This window comes from Panthera leo, chromosome C1, assembly GCF_018350215.1.
Source record: "Panthera leo isolate Ple1 chromosome C1, P.leo_Ple1_pat1.1, whole genome shotgun sequence".
In the NCBI taxonomy this organism is placed as follows: Eukaryota; Metazoa; Chordata; class Mammalia; order Carnivora; family Felidae; genus Panthera; species Panthera leo.
Genome location: NC_056686.1, coordinates 189078186 through 189099139, shown reverse-complemented (window position 1 = coordinate 189099139; position 20954 = coordinate 189078186). Strand labels below are relative to the sequence as shown.

The window sequence follows — 20954 nt, the reverse complement described above, 5'->3', positions numbered from 1 at the left end:
TGCTAATGTGCCAAGACAAGACACTAATCAAGCCATGTTTTCTCATTGTCGGCCATCTGAGAAAGAGTAAAGGACCTTGTCTCTTTATTCCTCTTAGAAAGGTGGCCCGGGTGGGATTCGTACCTGGTGACTTACACTTCCCTCAATCCGGGAGAGAATTGAGAAGCTTTCATTCCTCCATGTGCAGGCCCCTGATGCCCCAGGGCTGGATTTCCCAAAGTTGAGGGGACTGAATCCAAAGGCAGGAGGCTGGGCTGTTCCAGGCCCCAAGGGGGTGAGGGGTTTGCACCAGGGTAGGAGGCTCTTGAATAGGGTTGGCTGCATGTTGTTTGTGGAGAGGCTGGATACATGGCCACACTTGGGAATCTCGGCCAAGAGCCTGACATCCCAACGCTGGCACAGAGGACGCAGGGCACGTGCCTCTGGGTGGATTGGTGAGGGCTCTCCGGATTCCCGGCAAGCCCGGGAAGCACTGTTGAGACCCCACCCCAATTTTTCTGAAGTGTCAAAACCAGAGAATTTGAGAATGACTCCAAAAGGAGGAAAGGGGTGGCTCTCCCTTCCACATCATGTGGTGGAAAAATCCCACCCAATATGGTTAAAATGAATACATTTAATGAGCAGTTATGGTGTTCCTGGTACCTGCATGAATTTCAAATCATTTGATGCTCTTATGCTTGCACTTGAAAACAGAGATCTATCTCAACCGAAAGTTCAGGCTCTTAGCCACCCCCTCATACTACCTCTCCCAATTCAATTAAAGTTGCATCAAATTTAACAGTCTAATTTCCTGATGCTGCAGGGTGATGTTCAAGAACAAGGATTAGGAAGGTTTTTCTCCTTAGGCTTCACGGAGGAAAATCATACACAAACATTAAGTGCTGCTTGATTAAAGAAATTATATTTCAAATAGAGTTGTTATTTTTTTTTCAGGATTAAATACTCTCCTTTTTAAAATCCTGGGTTTAAAATTTTAAACCAAGGCACCCACTTTGGTAGAGCTTTAGATGACGAGCATGGGCTTCTCTCCTCAACACAAAGTCTCGTGTGATGTGACCCTAGTCTTGGCCACGCATCTCTGCATCCAGACCGCTCTGTACAGTCATGCCTGAGTCACTGCTTCTTGACAGCCAGAGCTCTGAGGACCTCGTGAAAGGCCCTGTGGGAACCAGAAATTCAGTACACTCAAAGGAGTTGAAGATGTTTACAACGTGAATCAGCAATTAATAGCACCTTTCCCCCCGCTAAAAAGTCACATCTTTCATACAAGCACTACTAATTACGCTGTTTAGTTTTGTTTTTCTAAGGCGAATGACAAGAAAAATGTATAACCAAGGGACTGGTTGACAGAAGTGAAGAAATATGAGACAACTAGAACAGAGAACAAAAAATAATGAGAAAAATGATTAAAAGAACGGAATTGTGTGGCTTGCTCTACTGGTAATGAGGCTGAACTAAATGAAGAAGTTGCATGTATTTATGGAACCTGCAGGAGAGAGGGAGGAAGTAACTTTCTCCCGATCTCTAACTGGATTATGTTTTCAAACTGGGTGGATAATATAAAAGCAGCATGAGAAATCTGTCCTGGAGGTGCCCCAGCTGTGGCCCTCTATGAGGAGCTAGCTACATAGATCACTTCCCCTTAGATTCTATTCTGCCTGGACTTAGGAAATTCACGGCCATTCACACCCAGTTCCATCTTTCCACACTAACATACACAGTGTCTCCTCCACTCCACCCTCAGGCCTGCTGAACAAGAATCTCCCTTCCACCCTATATGAACTTCCTGTGGCTGTGTAACAACCCCAAACCAGGTGGCTTAAAAACAACAGAAATGGATTCGCTCGCTATTCTGGGGGCCAGAAGTCTGAAATCAGTATGTCGGCAGGACCAAACTGCCTCTAAAGAGTCTAAGGGAGAATCTTCTCTTGCTTCTTCTGGCTTCTGGTGTCTCCAGGTGTTCCTTGACTTGTAGCTGCAGAACTCCAATCTTTGTCTCTGTTCTCACATAGCCTTTTCTTCCCCCTCTGCCTTTCTCTTGCAGGGATGCTTGTCATAGGATTTGGGGCCCATCTGGATAATCCAGGATGATCTTCTCTTGAGATCCTTGACTTAATTACATCTTCAAGGACCCTTTTGGAAGCAAAGTCCCACCCAGATGTTTTGGGTGGATACATCCTTTGGTAGGTGCAGAAGGCACCACTGCACCCTTTTCCCTAAATCCAAGGATTTCTTACTCCCTAGGTAAGAGACTAATCAATCAAAAAAGAATCCATTTATATACCAGCAAGGCATTCCTTGCCTCTTCAATTTTCTTATGAGCCCGAACTGTCTAAAATCATCATTCTCTTATAGACTTCTTCTCAAATCTCATAGTCTATTTGGCTTTAGGGTTCTATCTATTCAGCTCTATTTATTCCTTCTGTAGTTTTTCTTTTATTTGTTTTACTATGCAGGTTGGTTTGGATCTCCAAACCAATGGTGGTACATGCTCTTTGCCTGAGACAGTCCAGGATTAAGCCTGCTCATCCATCCCTGTGTCCTTTCTGGTTGGTACCTTCTCTGATGCTCAAGATCCTGGTTTTGATCATACCTCCAGCTGGAACACTTTCCTTTTTGGAGGGAGGACTTGAGAAACAATTGACATAAAGGATTCTGTTTAGTGAGTGATGAGTGGTGAGAAGGGAGAGGTCTTTGCCTCAACCTGCAACTTTGGAGGCTAAAACAGGAGTGGGGAGGTTCTGAAGAAGAGAGCTGGCACACACAGGAGGCCACAGCATAGATTATGACCAGACTTCTGTTCCACTGACTAAGGGCCTCCGTTTCCCTATCTGAAATAGTCTAAGAGCAACTAGCTTCTGAAGTTTCAGTCTCTGATCCAATCATACTATTTGCTTTGGGGAAACATGGTCTCCACAAGTTTGTAAGCAAAACATTCCCCAGAATGATTTGGTGACAATTTAAGAAACTTTCTCCACACACACCCCTCTTCTACCCAAGGAACCAAGGGATTCTATCATTCAGGAGATGTGCAAATAGAACTATGGGCTTATCTTCACCTCTTTCTATTTCTCAACACTCAAAACATAGGGACATGTTTAAAGAACTCAGCATATTGTTCTTTATTTGGAGGGAATGTGCCTGACACAGTCCAATAAATCACCAAAGGGAGTATGAAATGGCACAGCCACTTTTGAAAACATTGTAGTAGTTTCTTAAAAGGTTAAATATATGCTTCCCTGTGATCCAGTGGTTTCCCTCTTAGAGAAATAAGATGATATGTTCATAGTAAGAGTTATACAGGAATATTGATAGCAGTGTTACTAAGAATAGCCCCAAACTGGACAAATCCCAAGTGTTCATCGATAAGAGAATGGAATTGTGATATAATCACGTAAAGAAAAACTAATCACAACTTAAAAAAAATTACTGGTTAAATCAATCAATACCCAAGTCCCGTAGATTCTACTTCCAAAATGTATCTGCTCCCTTTCTCCCATTATCTTCCTATCTCCCATTATGCTGGTCTAAGCTGCTACAATCATTCCTCCCTCTGACGATTGCAACAGTCTTCACCTGGCTTCTCCCCTTACCCTCTTTCTTCCTCAAAACCATTCCCCCCACAGAGCCAGAGTGAACTCCCAAAAACCTGAATCTGATCTTAGCATCCATTTATTATGACCCTTCAGGGGCCACCTTCTCCCTTTGGGATAAAATCTAAACTCGCTGTAGTCTACCAAGCCCTTCAGAATCTGCCCCCGGCCTGATGCTCTTTCAGGGGCTGTGCCCTTATTCACTGTGCTACAGCCATCTTCCCATCCCCCCTCCCTCCCGGCCTTGCCTCCAGTGTGTCAAACTCTTTGAGGCACTGGGGCCTGGCCGAGGTGGTTCTGGGTGCTGCACCTCACTCCCCATCTTCTCCTGATCAATGTACTCCTCCTGTCTCCTCCAGAAGACATGAAATTGAGGTAGGTCCACTCTCAGCCTGCTTTAGATTAGGACTCTGTTAGCTTTCTGCTGGCTCTCTGTGCTTTCCCTTCATGGCATCCTCAACAATGATCATGAAGCAGCATTTAGAATGGTTATTTGCTCTTTTTTTTTTTCCTTTTGTATTATTTTCCTATTGCTAGTGTACAAATCACCGCAAGTGTAATGGTTTAAAACAAAACAAATTTCTTATCTTACAGTTCTGGAGATTGGAAACCTGACCTGGGTTCCACTGGCCCCAAATCAAGATGTCAGCAGAGTCATGCCTCTCTGGAGTCTTCAGGGACGAATCTGTTTTCTTGCCTTTTACAGCTGCTGAAGGTCAACTACATTTCTTGGTTTATGGACCCTCCTTCTATCTGCTGGTGGTGTAGCATCTTCTCTCTGCTTCCACCTCTGGTTGGCTATCACATCTCTCTGATTCTGGTCCTCTTGTCTCCCTCTTATAAGAACCCTGGAGATTACACTGGGCTTATCTAGATTATCCAGACTAATCTTTCTATCACAAAAAACCTTACCTTAATCACATCTGCAAAGTGCCTTTTACTGTGCAAGGTAACATTTATAAATTCCAGGGATTAGGATGTGGACATTTTTGGGAGTGGGGGAAGGTATTCCTCAGCTTATCACATTTGTCTTGTCTCTAAATTTTAAGCTTCACTAAAGATAAGAACCATGTCTGTCTTGTCCACTATGAACTCGGATTGTCTACCTGAAGTCTTGCACATTTCAGGTGCTAAATAATTCATTTTTGTGTAAAGTAAGCATATTGGAGCCACTTGAATGTAAATGGCTTAGATTTTATAATATTTATTTATTAATTTCATTTCCAAGTTTAAGACTGGAACATCTTTTGTTACTCTCTAGCCACTCAGGAAAGAGGGCCCATTGCACTTGGATTTCCTAATTTCAAGCCAACATTGTTCTAAAAAACCACCTGGGGGGCACCCGGGTGGCTGAGCCAGTTAAATATCCAATTCTTGATTTCGGTGCAGGTCATGATCTCACGGTTCAATGAGCTCAAACTCCACATAGGGCTCTGAGCTGCCAGCATGAAGCCTGCTTGGGATTCTCTATCTCCCTCTCTTTCTGCCCTTCCCTCTCCTTCTCTCTCAAAATAAATAAATAAACTTAAAAAAAAAAAATAAAACACCCGAACTTTGACTCCATTACTCACTATTTTTGTTCATAGAATTTTCCTGCATTAAATTCTTTTTGCCTAATCATCTAACAGGACCAAACTCCCTTGAACTCCTCCTACTTTAAAAGGGTTCTCACCTACCTTATGAACACAATTCACATGAATCAGCATGCATCCTCCAGCTCGACAGGCTTCTAAGAGATTTATGCTCCTGCAGTATTTCTCCAAGCCAGATTTCTTCAAACTCTGTTCCCAATCTCCATACACCATTTCACTGGCAACTTCACAAGCGGAAAATCTGATATCAGTATTCAGAGAACCAAATGATACCATAAAAAATGTAGAATAATTACAGCTTAATTATACTAGTGTTGTTTTAGCCCCTATCTTTTTGAGAATCTCCCAGCTCAGGAGATGAAAAGAAGAGATGGCACAAGGGTGTGTGTGTGTGTGTGTGTGTTTAAGCTGGGAACATACTATAAATGCACATTAAACCATTTCAAAATAGAAACTTTCTTAGATAAAGTGAAAGAAGTGAATTCTTCTAATCTACTAAAATAAATGTAAAGAAAATTAAGTCAGCCAAACCAATTCCTTGATATCATGTGGTCAAGAAAGGAAAAATTGGTTATCTGAATCTTTAAATTTTTACCACTGTTTTAATCCTATGTAGACACAGTCTGAATGTGAAAGCATTACCCATCTGATAAAATAATTCAGCAAAGAGATTTAGGACACTGCAAACTTAATTCTGCTCATGAACATCTTGTCTCACCTGATATTTTAAACTCTTGTCTTGGCTTGCTTCACAGGGACCTTATGAAAGTCCCCTCCCCCCATAAATACAGTGGAGCAATCCAATCGTTAAGCCCATTGTCTCCACCTAGGCTTGCCTGGATATCCAGCATGACGCCTGGACATATGAGGCTATGGAGCATTATTCATTTCTCACAGAGAGGCCAAGTGAGTGGGGATTAGCCTCAACAATGAGTACTGCTATTTGCTATTTAGCCAGGAGCAAGGTTCTCATCCAACACAATGCTTGTGCACGTTCAGCTCATTGCTTGTCTGTGCAGATCCCCACATGCAGAGAGGACTTTTACAACCCAGAGTGACAACCATGTGTCCTGCGGCTCTGTTCCCACCAGGGAAGGCCATAGGAAGGCCACTGCTCAGCTCTCTGCATTTTATGTTCTCCACTGCTGAGAGTGATGCAATGATATGGCAAAGGACTTGTGTTTTCTTGGTCTATATACAGATAACTTATACTGGTTATTAAGGAATTTTCATTAATAAAGAAGGATTTTGACTTAACCTCATGTGGACACACAAAAGTATCCAGGCATTATGACAAGAACTTGACTGAAAAAAAAAATCTCTTCAAGAAAAGAGAAATATGGCCAAGAGTCCTATACAACCAGTCTTCTATTGGGGGATATTCAGGCTCATGTTTCTGAACATAAGTAAGAAGTTTGAAGAACAGACAAATTTTACAAAGGGAAAGAGGATTTTCCGTTACAGGTGTTACAAATATTATAGCATTTCTGACTCCAGGTCTTGTAAAGCCATTGCATTGTCTTCAGTCTTTGTGTAGTTCGGGTCCCCTCTGTGGGTGGGGATGGAGGATGGTGAACTTTTTTGATTCACAGGAAGCTAGTGATACAAAATACAAATACAAAAAGTTTGCATAAAATCCACCCACCATTTTGAGCCAAAATATTTATTGTAGCAAAGGAGGCTGACAAAGTAATGGGCACTTTGGATTTAGCCCTTTGTGCACCTCCTTTATGCACAGTGGTGATGATCACCACTGTATGAGGAAGCCTCCATGTGGGAAGTTCTCCCCAACAACCTCACTCTTGAGACTAGGACAAAAAGCAACCCTTCTATTCTATACCTGTTTTACTTTCCTAGCACTGCTGTGATAATTACTACAAACTTAGTAGTTTAAAAAAACACAAATGTATCACCTTATAGTTCTGAAATTCAGAAGTCCAAACTGGGTCTCACTGGACTAAAATTAAGGTTTTGGTAGAGTTCTATTCTTTCTGGAGACTCTAGGGGAACTTCTGTTCTCTTACCTTTTTCAACTTCTAGAAGTTGCCTTTAAGCCTTGACTCATGGCCCCTTCCAGAAATCCCATCACTCTGACTACTGCTTCCATTGTCATATTTCCTTCTCTGAGTCTCCAGTCTTCTGCTTTCTCTTATATTATAAGGGCCCTGGTGATTATACTGGACCCACCCAGGGAACCCAGCGTCATCACTCCTTCTCAAGATCCTTAGCTTAGTCACATTTACAGAGTCCCCTTTTGCCACATAAGGTAATATATTCACAGTTGCAATGAATAAGACTTGGACATCTCCAGAAGCCATTATTATGCCCAACACAATGTTCTTTTCCATTTTCCAACCAGAAGCTTTTGGCCATTTTTATACTTAATTCTTTCTTGACTCATCTCAACCAACCACCTGACCTTTTTTTTTTTTTTTACACCAAAGTGCATTTGTAACTTCCTACTTATTTATAAGATTGAGACTTCTTGGAAGAGGAGATACTGTATTTTACTTTATTGTACTCTTCACAGACCTTAGCAGTGTCTTGTATAAAACATGTGCTCAGAACATTTTGTATTTTTTTTTAAAAAAAGGAGAAGATATTTGCTATAGAGAGCTAGATTTTGAAGCTCAGTGTGGAGGAGAGACTGGTGAGGCTGAAAACATAATTTCACTGCAAACATGGCAGAGGGATTGGGTTCCAGGGTAATTCAATGTGTGAAAGGACAGGCTTTTCAACAGGTGTGGTGGAACAACTGGATATTCACAGGAAAATATAATCCTTGAACTTTACCTCGTACCATACACAAAAATTAACTTAAAGACTATAACATTTTTAGAGAAAATGCAGGAGAAAATTTTCATAACCTTGAGAGAGGCAAAATTTTGTCTTAGATGACACAAAAAGAACTAATAAGGAAAGAAAAAAGTCAATAAAATGGACTTATTCAAAATTAAAAACTGCCCATCAAAAGACCTCATTGAGTAGTGGTGCAAAATTAGACTTAGATGGGATTTCTGCTTCCAGGCAGGTCTAAATAACAGGGACCAGATTTACCTTCCTTCCTGAAAAACTAAACAAAATACCACCTTGGTGCAAAGGTTATCAAGACTCTGGTCATTAAGCAGTGAAAGACACTGAGCCCTAAGAGACAGAAAACAAATGCAGTGAGACCTACACTTGCCCTAGTTTGCTGCAGGGAGAGTTTCTGGTCAATGTGCAGAGAGGGGGATCCTAGGCAGAATACAGTGGTCCCATGGGATAAGAGAGAAAAAGGAGTCTGTGTGGTTAGAGTCTGCAGGACAGAGAATCAGAGATCCATAGAGAGTCCTGCTGGAGTCTTCAACTGAGTACTGATCAGTCCATGTGCATAAGGACACTGTCTAGGTCCATGGAAAGAACTCTCTGAAAAGATTAGAGAGATGGTACCAAGAATTCACACAAAGCCAAGAATAATTCCTGTTCCTCCCAAGCAGAGTGGAAAACCTCATAATTCATGGGACATTGGGTAGAGTCCTCAAGTCCTAAGAAAGTTTCACTTTAATATTGAGACAAAGGTAACCCCTGAATAAAGATTGCTCTAGTTGTACATAACAAAGCTTAAAAGCAAGTTCTGAAAGGGATGAAGTGTTTTGCAAGTAATTCAACTGCATCCCAGAGGTTCAAGAATGCTTACAGGAACACAAAAATACCCAGCATCCAAAAGGTAAAATTTACAACATCAGACATCCGTTCAGAAATGAACAGAATTAATATTCCCAATTAGCATTTGGAAGCAGGAAAGTATGACCCATAATGAGGGCAAAATCAATCAGTTGAAACCAATGTAAGAATTATACAGATGTTAAAATTAGTAGACAAGACATTAAAAGAGTTATTATAACAGTATTCCATAAGTTCAAGAGGCTGGAGGAAAGATTGCACATGAAGACTAGAGAAATAGAAGACATAAAAAAGATCCAAACTGAGCTTCTAAAGATGAAAACTATAATATTTGAGATAAAAAATACATCAGCTTAAACATTGGAGAAAAAAAGATTAATGAAATTGAAGACATAGGAATAGAAGCCATGTAAAGTGAAATTTGCAAAGAATTTTTAAAAATTTGAAAACTAAAATGAGCAGAGCATCAGTGAGACAACTTTAAACATCAAATATACATGTAATTGGAGTCTCCAGAGCAAGGGAGGGATTATTTCTAATTCTAATCTATTTTGAATAAAGCTGCTATGAATATTCATGTATTATGTGGACATATACTTTTTTAGGGGTACAGACTCAGGAGAGAAATTGCTGGGTCCTAGGGATCATATATCTTTAACTTTTTAAAGAAAGTGTCGAACAAATTTTCAAATAGTTTTCCCTTTTTACTTTCCAGCAATTGTTCCAGCAATGTATTAAAATCCTACCTTCTTCACATCCTCGCCAATGTTTTGTGTTATCACTCTTTTTATTTAAAGTTTATTTATTTTGAGAGAGAGAGAGAGAGAGCATGGGAGGGGCAGAGAGAGAATCCCAAGAAGGCTTTACGCTGTTAACACATAGCCTGACGTGGGGCTCAAATCCATGAACCGTGAGATCATGACCTGAGCAGAAACCAAGAGTCAGATCCTTAACTGACTGAACCACCCAAGCACCTTAAAATGAAGGCACTCTTCTTAATCTTAGCTATATTAGTGGCTTTGTAGTGGTATCTCATTGTGGTTTTAGTTTGTAATTTTCCTGATGCCTAATATTATTGACCATCTTTTCATAGGCTTCTTGGCCATACATATGTATTTATTTATAAAATATCTCTTAAAATATTTTGCTTATTATTTCACTGGGTTCTCTACTTATTATTGTGTCAGTATCAATTACTTTGCATTTTCTATAATTTTTTATACATGACATCATATAGTATTTCCTTTTTTTCCCTGGCTTCTTTCAATAGTGTACTTATTTTCAGATATAGCCACACAGTTTATGTAACACTTCTCTTTTTATTGCTGAGTACTAGTCCATTATATAAGTATGCACAAGTTATGTATTTTGTATTTATCCACATGATGATGAGCATTTGAGTAGTTTCCAGGTGTTGGCTATTAAAAATAAAGCCTTGGGGCACCTGGATGGCTCAGTGAGTTGAGCATCTGACTCTTGGTATCTGCTCAGGTCATGATCTCACGGTTTCATGAGTTTGAGCCCTGTGTTGGGCTCCATGCTGTGTGAAACCTGTCTCCCTCTCTTTCTCTGCCTCTCCCCCATTCACACTATCTCTGTCTCTCTCAAAATAAATAAACTTAAAAAAATTAAACTTTAATAAATATTTGTATAACAATCTTTGCATATATATATGATTTCATTTTTCTTTTGTCTAAAATCAAGAACTTCAGCATCCACCTTATGATGTAGAAAAAGAAGAGCAAATGAAGTGGATAATAAGCAAATAGAAAGAAATAATAAAGATTAAAGATCAGGGTAGAAATCAAGGAAATAGAAAAAAAAACAATGGATAAAAATTAATGAAAACAAAATCCATTATTAGAGAAGATAATCAAATAGATAAACTTCTGGCAGACTGATCAGGGAAAGGAGATACTGAAAGATCATGTATATTTACATACATACATACACACACACACATACACATGTGTGTATGTATATATACTATTATATATATATACATACATGTATATACATATATATATACTATTACATATATATGACATATAATTTCACCAAAATGAAGAATGTCTACTCTTGAAAAACTAGACAAAGGGAATGAAAAGACTCAGGAGACTAGGAGAAAATATTTGCAAATTATATATCAGATAAAAGACTGTATCCAGAATGTATAAAGAAATCTTAAAACTTGATGATAACAATAATTTTTAAAAAAAAGGTAAAACACAGGAAAAACTTAAACAGTTTCTTTACCAAAGAAAATTTATGGATGGCAAATAAGAACATGAAAAGATGCTGAACATTATTACTCATGAGAAAGATGCAGATCAAAACCATAGCAAGACCTAATTATATGCCTCTTATTTATTGCTATTTTTAAGTTTATTTACTTTGAGAGGGGGAAGAGGGGTAGAGAGGGGGGGAGAGAGAGAATACCAAGTAGGATTTGTGCTGTCAGCACAGACCATGATATGGGACTCGAACCCACAAACCGTGAGATCATGACCTGAGCTGAAATCAAGAGCAGGACACTTAACTTACTGAGCCACCCAGGTGCCCAAAATTACATGCCTTTTAGACTATCCAAAGTTAAAAATATTTCTATTGGTGAGGATGTGGGGGGACAGGTAGTCAAGTCATACTTGACTGGTAGGGATGTAATATGGTACAACCACTTTGGAAAACAGCTTGAGATTTACTCAAAAATCTAAACGCACATCTACTAAATGACCCAACCGTCCTACTCATAAATATTGACCAAATACAACTTAAAATCTGTAGATCTGAATAACCCAACCAGTGGAGGGAACATCAAGTTTGTGGTTTGGTTTCCTCCCCAAGAAAGTGTTATTCAGATGTCTAATGAAGACAAAATGGTATCATCACTATCTACATCTATGTGAGTTTTCCTGTTGCTCTCTAGACAGCCAATAGCAGTCTCAAGGTTGGAATATTATTTCATGTCTTTCTAAAGTCATAATATTTTTTGAAGAGCATCCTTCACTTATTCAACATTTATTAAACACCTACTTTTATTCTTATCAGTACATTTTTTTACTTCCTTGCCTATGGAAAGACCTTAAATAAACCTGTAAACAAAGTAATTCTCATTAACTTGATCATGTCTATTTATTTATGTATTTATTTATTCATTATTTTTAACGTTTGTTTATTTATTTATTTTGAGAGACAGACAGCTTGAGTTGGGAAGGGGCAGAGTGAGGGGGAGAGAGAAAATCCCAAGCAGGCTCTGCACTGTCAGCACAGACCCCAGTGCAGGACTCAAACCCACAAAACCATGAGATCACGACCTGAGCCAAGATCAAGAGTCAGCTGCTCAACCAACTGAGCCACTTAGGCGCCCCTAACTTGATCACTTTTAAACTCTCTTTTAATGTGCCATTATTTTGCAGATTTATCAAGTATCTATTCCTGACCATCTAAAATCCCTTAAGGCTCAGCCACATCGGGCATATTTTTTTCCCCTGGCCTGGCTGAGTTCTTCCATTTTGACCTCTAGTTCATATTTCTAGTAAATTAAAAAAAAAATTAATTACATGCATTTTCATTTTGGAGTCTTCAAGACAAAATTTCAGCCACCAGGCATCTGATACTTCAAACCTAGAAACAAATTTAGTGCTTGTTTCCTTTGTGCGGTCTCTGCTCTGGACATGCGCAGCAGCTGAGTTTACAGATCAGCAGATGTGATATGAGGAACACACTGGGTCAAACCTCTATCATGAGATCAGGGAAAATAAGTTTTCTCTCCAGTAAAAACAGAGCAACTCGTTTTCAAGTCTCGCAGCTTCCAGCAAGCCCTGGTGTTTCCTTTTGGTCTGTGAAACAGTTCAGCCTCACACTCTCCTGCTGTTGTGACAGTCTGTCTCCACCCCAGCAGCACAAAGACCGAAGGAAAAAGGGATTCGGTAGCTGCTTTTCTTGCATTGGGGAGATATACATGATTTCACAGTAAGAGAAGATATCTGATCTTTGTACCCCCTTTGTTTCCTCTCTCCAAGTTTTACAGCCTTCTTTATCTGTAAATAAAAAAAAAAAGTTATACATACATTTTCAAAATGTGCTGCATAATACAACTTCATACATTTAGGAAGCTGACAGCTGCCCTCTGAGGTATAGCCTGACAGCCTAAAACCCAGAAATCAATCATTTGGATATAGTGGGGCCGTGCTATTGCTCCCAGTATGTATTGCGGCACCCAGGAACCACTCATCTGAGATACGCCATCGGAACTCTGATAGATTAAAGCACCACATCCTAGAAACAATTGTGTGTGGTGGGGGAAAATGCTCTCATAGATCTGCCGGGTACCAGCCCAGAATCCAGCAGGCAACCGGGCAGGGCTGTGCTGAATCAGAGCTTCCAGAAACCCGGGAAGCAGCAGGATGACAGTTCTGTTCTTCAACAGCCCATTATGAACTAATTAGCATACATGAATTGCAGATTTGAAGCATTAAAGTGATGTACAAATCATTAATTTTTTGTCAAATCCGTGTCACCCTTGTGTATGCCTTCCTATTTTAATGTTGCATGACAGTGAAAAGAGGTACAATCCTCTGTATATAAAGAGGAGAGATTTGGTGTAGCTGATATAATGAGACCTATTTAAACACTATGTATTTTTCGGCTTTGAATATATCTGCTTGGAAAAATGCTACACTTGTCCTATTAGGGTTAATTGTGAAAGGATGTTAATGTATTCAAAACCCCAGGGGTAGTTCTACATGTTGTCTGAATGAAACAGGGGATGTAAGACCAACTTCACATTTGAGCTTTCTTTTTAAAAGTCCTCTTTTTGATGAATAAAAAGAGCCATAAAATCTTTCTCACTGATTATGGAAGGTGTAACTATTTAGAATGAAAGCTGAGCTTTTCGGTGTGTGAGAGCTCCCATGCAGCAGATCTGTTCTCGTTAACTCAGTGCCAAACTTAATTTATAAAGATGTATAATGGAATGGAATGGAAAAGGGAAAATAACAGCAAATCTGGGTTTCATACTGGAAAAGGCTTCTAAGCATTAATTTGTGGTTTTCCGTATTGTTTCTGTGTATTTAATTACTAAAGATATTTGTGCTTAAACAAATGCTTGGTGTTTCATTTGAATTTCTCTTTTCTTATTACAGTGGAGTCACAATGCTTAATTTGTTAGTACTGCAATAGTTGCCATGGTAACAGACTCTAACGTTATATATAAATATGTATGTGGCATATATGTGTGTGTGTTATAAATATGTACTATAGATGATTATGACTTTATTCCGAGAGCACATTTCAGAAGACTTAGCTCTTAAGAAACACTCTAATTAAAAATGTAGATATACTTTGTGAACCTAAAGATATATGGTCACAGACTTGGGTCTCCATTTTCACATGGGGAAGAAAGGAAGTTCTGAGGAAGGGGGAGATGTTTTCATGCTCTCTTCTTGTAGGTTTTCCTCTGCCTGTCAGCAGAATCCTCCTTGGGTCATACTCTATGGGCCTTCTCCTCCTCCCCACTCCCTTTTCCAACCACTTCTTTTAACCATACGAAATCTAGATAAAATGAAAACCAAGGCCAAACTCTAGGGGCAGAAGTTTTTTTTTTCTGAAGAACATTCTATCAAGAAGACTAGGGATGCATTGAGAAGGGAGGAGGAGAGGGTGAGATGATGTGGTCCATTCGTATTAGTGAGAGAGGGGAATTCGTAATAAAGATAACTATCCACGTATATGCTGCTTGAATTAGGAATCCCATGCACCTCTCAGGAAATATTTAGGGTAGAAAGTAGACTCTTCATTGTGGAGCTAAGGAAACTGCAGCTCAAAGTGAGTGAGTAAAAATTGTCATGAAGATTACTTCTGCCAAAGCCTCCGTTCTTTGTACAATGTCACCTTATTACTCTGAGGCCTTCTTTAGTGCAAGGTACCAGAGCCATAAACCCACTCCTTCCAGACTAATTAGCATCCCCCATGCAGTCAAATCTGGGGCAATGACAACGATATGCTTTATGCTGGAGATGACTTTGGTAGTAAACCAAAAATAAACCCAATGGAAAGGGAAAATAGCATGGCCATCTCTCTCAGTAGGTATTATTTTCAACTCCAGGCAACAACAACCATACAATAGCAGCAGCTTAGCTAAATGGTTTATTTTTCATAAATCATTACAAATCCAGAAATAGGCAAGCTTAGATTGGTATGGAGTCAACATACTTAAATGGAGCATTTAGGCAGTTATTTATCTCTCCACTGTGCCGTCCTTAGTGCAAGACCATTATCTTCATGCTCATGAGATAAGTGAGTTATCTTCATGCTCATAAGATGGCCACCGCCCCACTTGACATCACAACTGTATTTCAGGCTAAAGGAAGAGGAATGAATAAAGGGCAAATAATGAGGGGGCTGAGCTGGTCTCTCTCTCTCTCTCTCTCTCTCTCTCTCTTTCTCTCTCTTTTTGTGGAAAAAAAAATCACAATGTCAATATTGGATGCCACATATTGTGCTTTGACTCATATAGTTTCCTTGGGATTAACCAATGGAGTGTCCTATGACCTCTGGGAACTGAGGAAAATATGGAATGCTTCAGAGATATGCATGTCATCCTTGTGCAAGGGCCACGCGAATCTCCTCTGTATCATTTTATTTCCAGTATGGGCTGCCAAAGCAAGCGCAAGCTTGTCTCTTCTTGGCGATAAACATAACTTTTCAGGAAGCCCTAACCAAAACAGTGTGCTTACGCTGGGCAGCCTGCTTCCATATGGCCACCCCATAGACGCAGAGAAGTCTGTGGCACTGAGTCATTTTAATCAAGCCTAATGTTGCCCTTGGTAAAATGGGGTTCTGTTAGTAATGAATGGAGAATGGTTATTGGATAGGCAACTACCAATGGTCATCTTCTGTGATCGATATTTCCTTGTGACTTCATCAAGAATACGCACCAATGTAGGTGTGTATTTTGAATCAGGGAAAAACATTAAATGCATATTCTGGCACACAGCTGAACACCAGCTTCGACCTTACTCATTTTCTTGCTATTTCTTGAATCTTCAGCTTCCATTTCCAGGAATTCTCCATTTAATCCTTCCAAGTGGAGTACTTATTAGCTGCCTTATTGGTACTTAACCATACTACCCTAGTATGATGGTGGCAGAGTTCACGGTTTGAGCAGCTGAATTTTGCAGAATCTGTGTAGAAGAGCAGTCAAGGGCTAAGGATTCACACAGAACTGAGTTAAATTCAAGCTTCACTTCCTATAATCTGTGGACTTTTATGTAAGTCCCTTCACTTCTCAAGGCCTTGGTTTTCTCATCTGATAAGTGAGGACAATAAAAACACCTTCTTCAGGGGGCCCTGGGTGACTCAGTCCATTAAGTGTCCGGGTTTAGATCGGGTCATGATATCACGGTTCATGGGTTCAAGCCCCACATCAGGCTCTGTGCTGACAGCTCAGAGCCTGGAGCCTGCTTTAGATTCTGTGCCTCCCTCTCTCTCTGCCCCTCCCCTGCTCATGCTCTGTGTGTGTCTCTCTCTCAAAAATAAATAAACATTTAAAGAAATAATAAAAATGCCTTCTTCAGAGGGATTCTATGAAGAGGAAACAAGTCAATACACATAAAAGACCTAGTGGAATATCTGACCCATGGCAAGTGTTTGACCAATGTTAACTATTATTACTATTGCTATTAATCAAGTTGTCCTGGATTCAAATCATGAATCTGCCATTTTCTTGCGCAAGTTACTAAAAACCTTTGATCCTCAGTTTCATCATGTGGAAGATGGTTACTGGGTAATGTTAGAGATGGTAAGTATGAAAATTACCTGTTAAACTACTAAATAGTAGGAACGCTAAATGCTACTAGTTGCCTGTCAATATCTATTCCCCATTCCCCTTCTTCCTTCCTGTTGGGATTTCACTTTGTTCAAGATGGTGATATGTCCTATTAAAATTATTCCCTTTCCTAACTCCCTTGCAGCTAGAGGATGACAAAGTTCTGGCCATGTAATATAAATGGATTTCCCTGAAGAGAACTTTATGTCTTGAATAAAAAGGCAAAACCTTATTTTGTAAAAGCTCTCTCCTCCCCTATTGATTGCATGCCTGGAGGTGCTGCAGCCGTATTGAAAATGGGGGGACCAGGACTACAAACTAATGATGACGGAGCAGGAAGATAGACTTAAGGTCATTTATTGCATCATTGAGGCCTTGTACCAGATTTAGATTGCCCAACTCCAGGTGTATTATATAAGGAGAAAAAAAAACTTTGTGGTGTAAGACAGTATTTCTTGGGTTTTATTTTATGTGCAAACAATCAAATGGGGACATAGCTTTTTGCCATGTGGAAATCATATTAATAATCATTACCACCACCACCATCATCATCATCATCTCTATCAATGACATGGCCCCAGGATATCTAATCTCTGTTCTGTTTTTACGAGCAGAGCAAAGGGTTTGACAATGGTCCTAGGGAAGAAACTTAGTCTACAAGAAGCATTGATCAAGACTCCAGGGAACTGAAGACCTTGGAGGGAACTGGAGAAATTCTTTTCTTTTCTTTTTTTTTTTTTTTTTTGAGAGGTTGACAATAGTTTTTATTAGCACAAATGTGTCTATGCTTTATATAAATCTCTCATTAACCAACTAAACTAACCATAAAAATAATAATTATCTTTTTATTTAGGTCCATTTTACATTCATGTTTTGTTCACAGGTTAGAAGAACAAACCTTCGCATAGGAACTGACAAATCAAGGGAATTAAGAAGCTCCTTACTGGCCGGTATCCATTTTTGGCACTTGTCACAGAAGTAGGACAGCCGCTCCTCCATCCAAGACCTATCTCCTTCATCACTGTTGAGGGAATCCCCACTCTGATCATGAGATAAGTCCACTGATACCTTGTCTTCTGATTCAACTATCAGGGCAGTCTCCCCCTCCACCTCTCCCTCCTCCAGCCCTTCTGATGTAGATGTTCTCGTGGCTTTATCATCGTGACGGCTTATCAAACTACTTAGGTGGATATTACTATCCATACCTTCCTCTCTTAGGCTCTCAAGCACTTTTCACGAACAATCCTAAACTCTGGATACCAGGCTTAAAGGGGCTACTACCAAGATCACACAGGCAGACACTCTTCAGAAGAGTGACCACTTCTTTACTGAGATAGAAGGGACTTCTAAAGCAATTGTTTAGAATATATGATCCAGTGTCATTGTCTTTGGTCAAGTTTGAAAGGGCAGTAACCATGAAAAGGTTGAATACCTCACAAAGCTATTCTCCATCCACACTCACACACTCACACTTGACAATGTCCCATCAGTATTTGACATCCATTTCAAGTCATGTTTTTTGAGATCCTTTTGCCACTATCATTTTCTCTGTTTCTGCTTCAAGTTGCTCAGTCAAAATAATCTGTTCTCCCAAGAGACTTATGTTTTCTTTTTTCCAATTTTGCCTCTCAATGTCTCTGATCACTCCACCGTGAAGCCTCTGCAGGTCCTGCCACTGCTTCAGATGCACCCGGGCCACGGTGGCCGCCATCAGCACCACCGATAGGCCTAGCACCACCTTCGGGCTCCTAGACATCCCCTCACCAGCCACCATGACCTCCCACTACCCGCCTGGGGCCCCAGGGCCACAGCTGAATGCTACTCAGAGGCTGCCAGAACTGGAGAAATCCTAACTGCTTCCGGGACTTGGGGCATGGACCAGACAATTGTCAGATCAATCTATAGAATCCTGAGGAGACTGCTAACCCAGGAAAGCTCTGTGCATGCACTGAATCCCACTGAATCTCTCTGAGTCTATAGTCTGGAGATCTATGAGTTTATTACCCACTAATTGCCTATAGACTCCTGGGTGACATTACAAATATCTGGGATGGAGGTAAAGAGAAACCAATGTTAGGTGAAGGGTAATATTGCAAAAGTTATTTTGTAGATAATGGTAACCACCAATAATTAGAGATGAATGAGGAGTAACTACCTTCCACACAACCTCTTCACCAGTTTATGTTGAAAGTAATCTCTGACAAAATTTGGCCACACATAAAGATGCATATTAAACATTTATTAAGAAGCAGGCACAAAACACTTATGTAACATACAAGCTTGTAGTTTGCTATAGTAGATATCAGACCACCAGTGGACTGAGGACTGAGTCAATGGCTAGACAAATTTTTTCTAGAAAACACCTCTGGAGGCTAGTTAGAAGACTAGTTGATTAGAAGACTGGTTGATGACTCCTAGGGAGTGAATTTTTGGTTAGGGCAAATGACCACCCTTACAATGTAACTTAATCTAATTGACATATACATATACTTCCTATAAAGTATAGTAGGGAGTTTAAATTACAGACCCCCTATTAAGTAGCCCATATAGTTAATAAATAGCAAAATTAGAACTAGATCTTGTGTCCTCTGACCCCCAAACTTGAAAGTTTTATCACTATAGTATCTGAACATGGCAATAATCCTACCAACAGTCCAAACTTGTTGCCTTAAGAGGTAACCTTCTCAGGGATACTTGGGTGGCTCAGTCAGTTAAGTGACTGGCTCTTGATTTCAGCTCAGATCATGATCTCACAGTCCTGAGATCAAGCCCTGTGTCAGGCTCTTCACTGAGTGTGGAGCCTGCTTGGGACCCTCTCTCTTTGCCCCTCCCCCACTCATTCTCTCTCTCTCTCTCTCTCTCTCTCTCTCTCTCAAAATTAATAAGCATTAAAAAAGAGGTAATATCTAAATCAACCAATTAATATCAAAAGATTCCCCACTTAAAGTGAAAATAACAAATTTAGTTGCTGATATTAATCCTGGAACAACATGTAAATGGGTATGGCAGGATTACGAAACAGAGCATAAAATTATGAAAGTTTGGACTTATAATGAAGAGTCAAATGTAAAATAACAAATAGCTGGTTATTAGAAAATTAAGAGAAGACATGATAAATGTTGAATGAGAACTTCAAAGCAAACCTTGTTTGCTAAAATCTCGCTTCGATTTTGACCCTGCAATGTTTGTATTTTGCATGGCCTACTCTGATTTTATAAGCCTTTATGTTCATCTTTTTGATCATTTCTTTTGCTGTTAGTAAGCATCCACTTCACGATTTTGAATCTATTTTTATACAGGAAAATTATTTATGGAACAACAAAGATTTTGCACGTGTGATCTCTGGTTTGTAGTGGTATTTCTTATACTTTCAAAGTAGCTAAGACAGATTCTGCTATGGAAATTCAGTGGTCATCTGAAGAAATAAAGAGCATCTACACTTATGATTCCTGGGCTACTTCAGAAGTCTAGGCTCACTGTTCCACTCACACAGAGAAGAAGCCTTCTGATTCCTACACTTGCTTTCTGGCTTTATGTAAATGTGTTTACTGTTCTTTGGCTGCTCTTCTGAAGGAAAACTGTTCTCAACTGTGCTCTTTTGTTTATTCAATTGTTGTAGAAGTGAAGACTGGAGATTGCCAATACAACAGATCGAGAAGATCTCATTTTACGGGAGAGTGTGGTTCAGTAAGAACGCACACTGATTGAAGCCAAAATTATGATGAAATTGTTAGATGTCTTGAGGGAGTGATGAGGGATGAGTAGAATTAATTTCCACCTAGATATATTGGTACTTCCCACCCCCCCCCCAAAACAATGGTACATTGATAATTCACACTTTATCTTTGAAACGATAGTTTTTTAACCTCCTTCTTAGAAATGACAACATAAAAGCTCTTATAAAAGGCTTAGTTAGACGCTAAATGTTAAGTCAGTTCTTAATGATAATCCACTGAAGTCTTTACTGCTTGATCTTCTGGGAATTAAAAATCACTGGGCCTTCCTTGAGACTCTCCACTGGGAATAGCATATGGTTCCTATATTCTGTGTAATTAAACTTCCTGGAAAGGAGGAGGCTGGAAAAGTGTAGATCACAGAGTCTGATAGATTAGATTAAACAAAATAACAAAAACAAAAACAACTAATACATAAATGGGTTAAATAGTTAAGTGGTGATCCATCTGAGTATTAGCCCTTCCTCTATTAAACCTGGTATCAAAGGATGAATGCCATGATAAGAAGTTCAAAAGCACCCTCAGCTTGAAACAGCTTTGGAAA

At 39.7% G+C, this 20954-nt stretch overlaps 1 protein-coding gene and 1 non-coding gene across 2 annotated transcripts; both read right to left on the bottom strand.

Annotated features, from left to right (window-relative positions):
• Nucleotides 1-15414: 15414 nt before the first annotated feature.
• Nucleotides 15415-15517, bottom strand: LOC122228976. The gene has a single exon (XR_006206857.1). It is a non-coding gene; the product is annotated as a U6 spliceosomal RNA (small nuclear RNA).
• A 2669-nt stretch (nucleotides 15518-18186) lies between these two features.
• LOC122226732 (protein PET117 homolog, mitochondrial-like) lies at nucleotides 18187-18432 on the bottom strand. The gene has a single exon (XM_042950368.1). The coding sequence runs from the start codon at nucleotides 18430-18432 to the stop codon at nucleotides 18187-18189; it is 246 nt and encodes an 81-aa protein (XP_042806302.1).
• Nucleotides 18433-20954: the final 2522 nt, after the last annotated feature.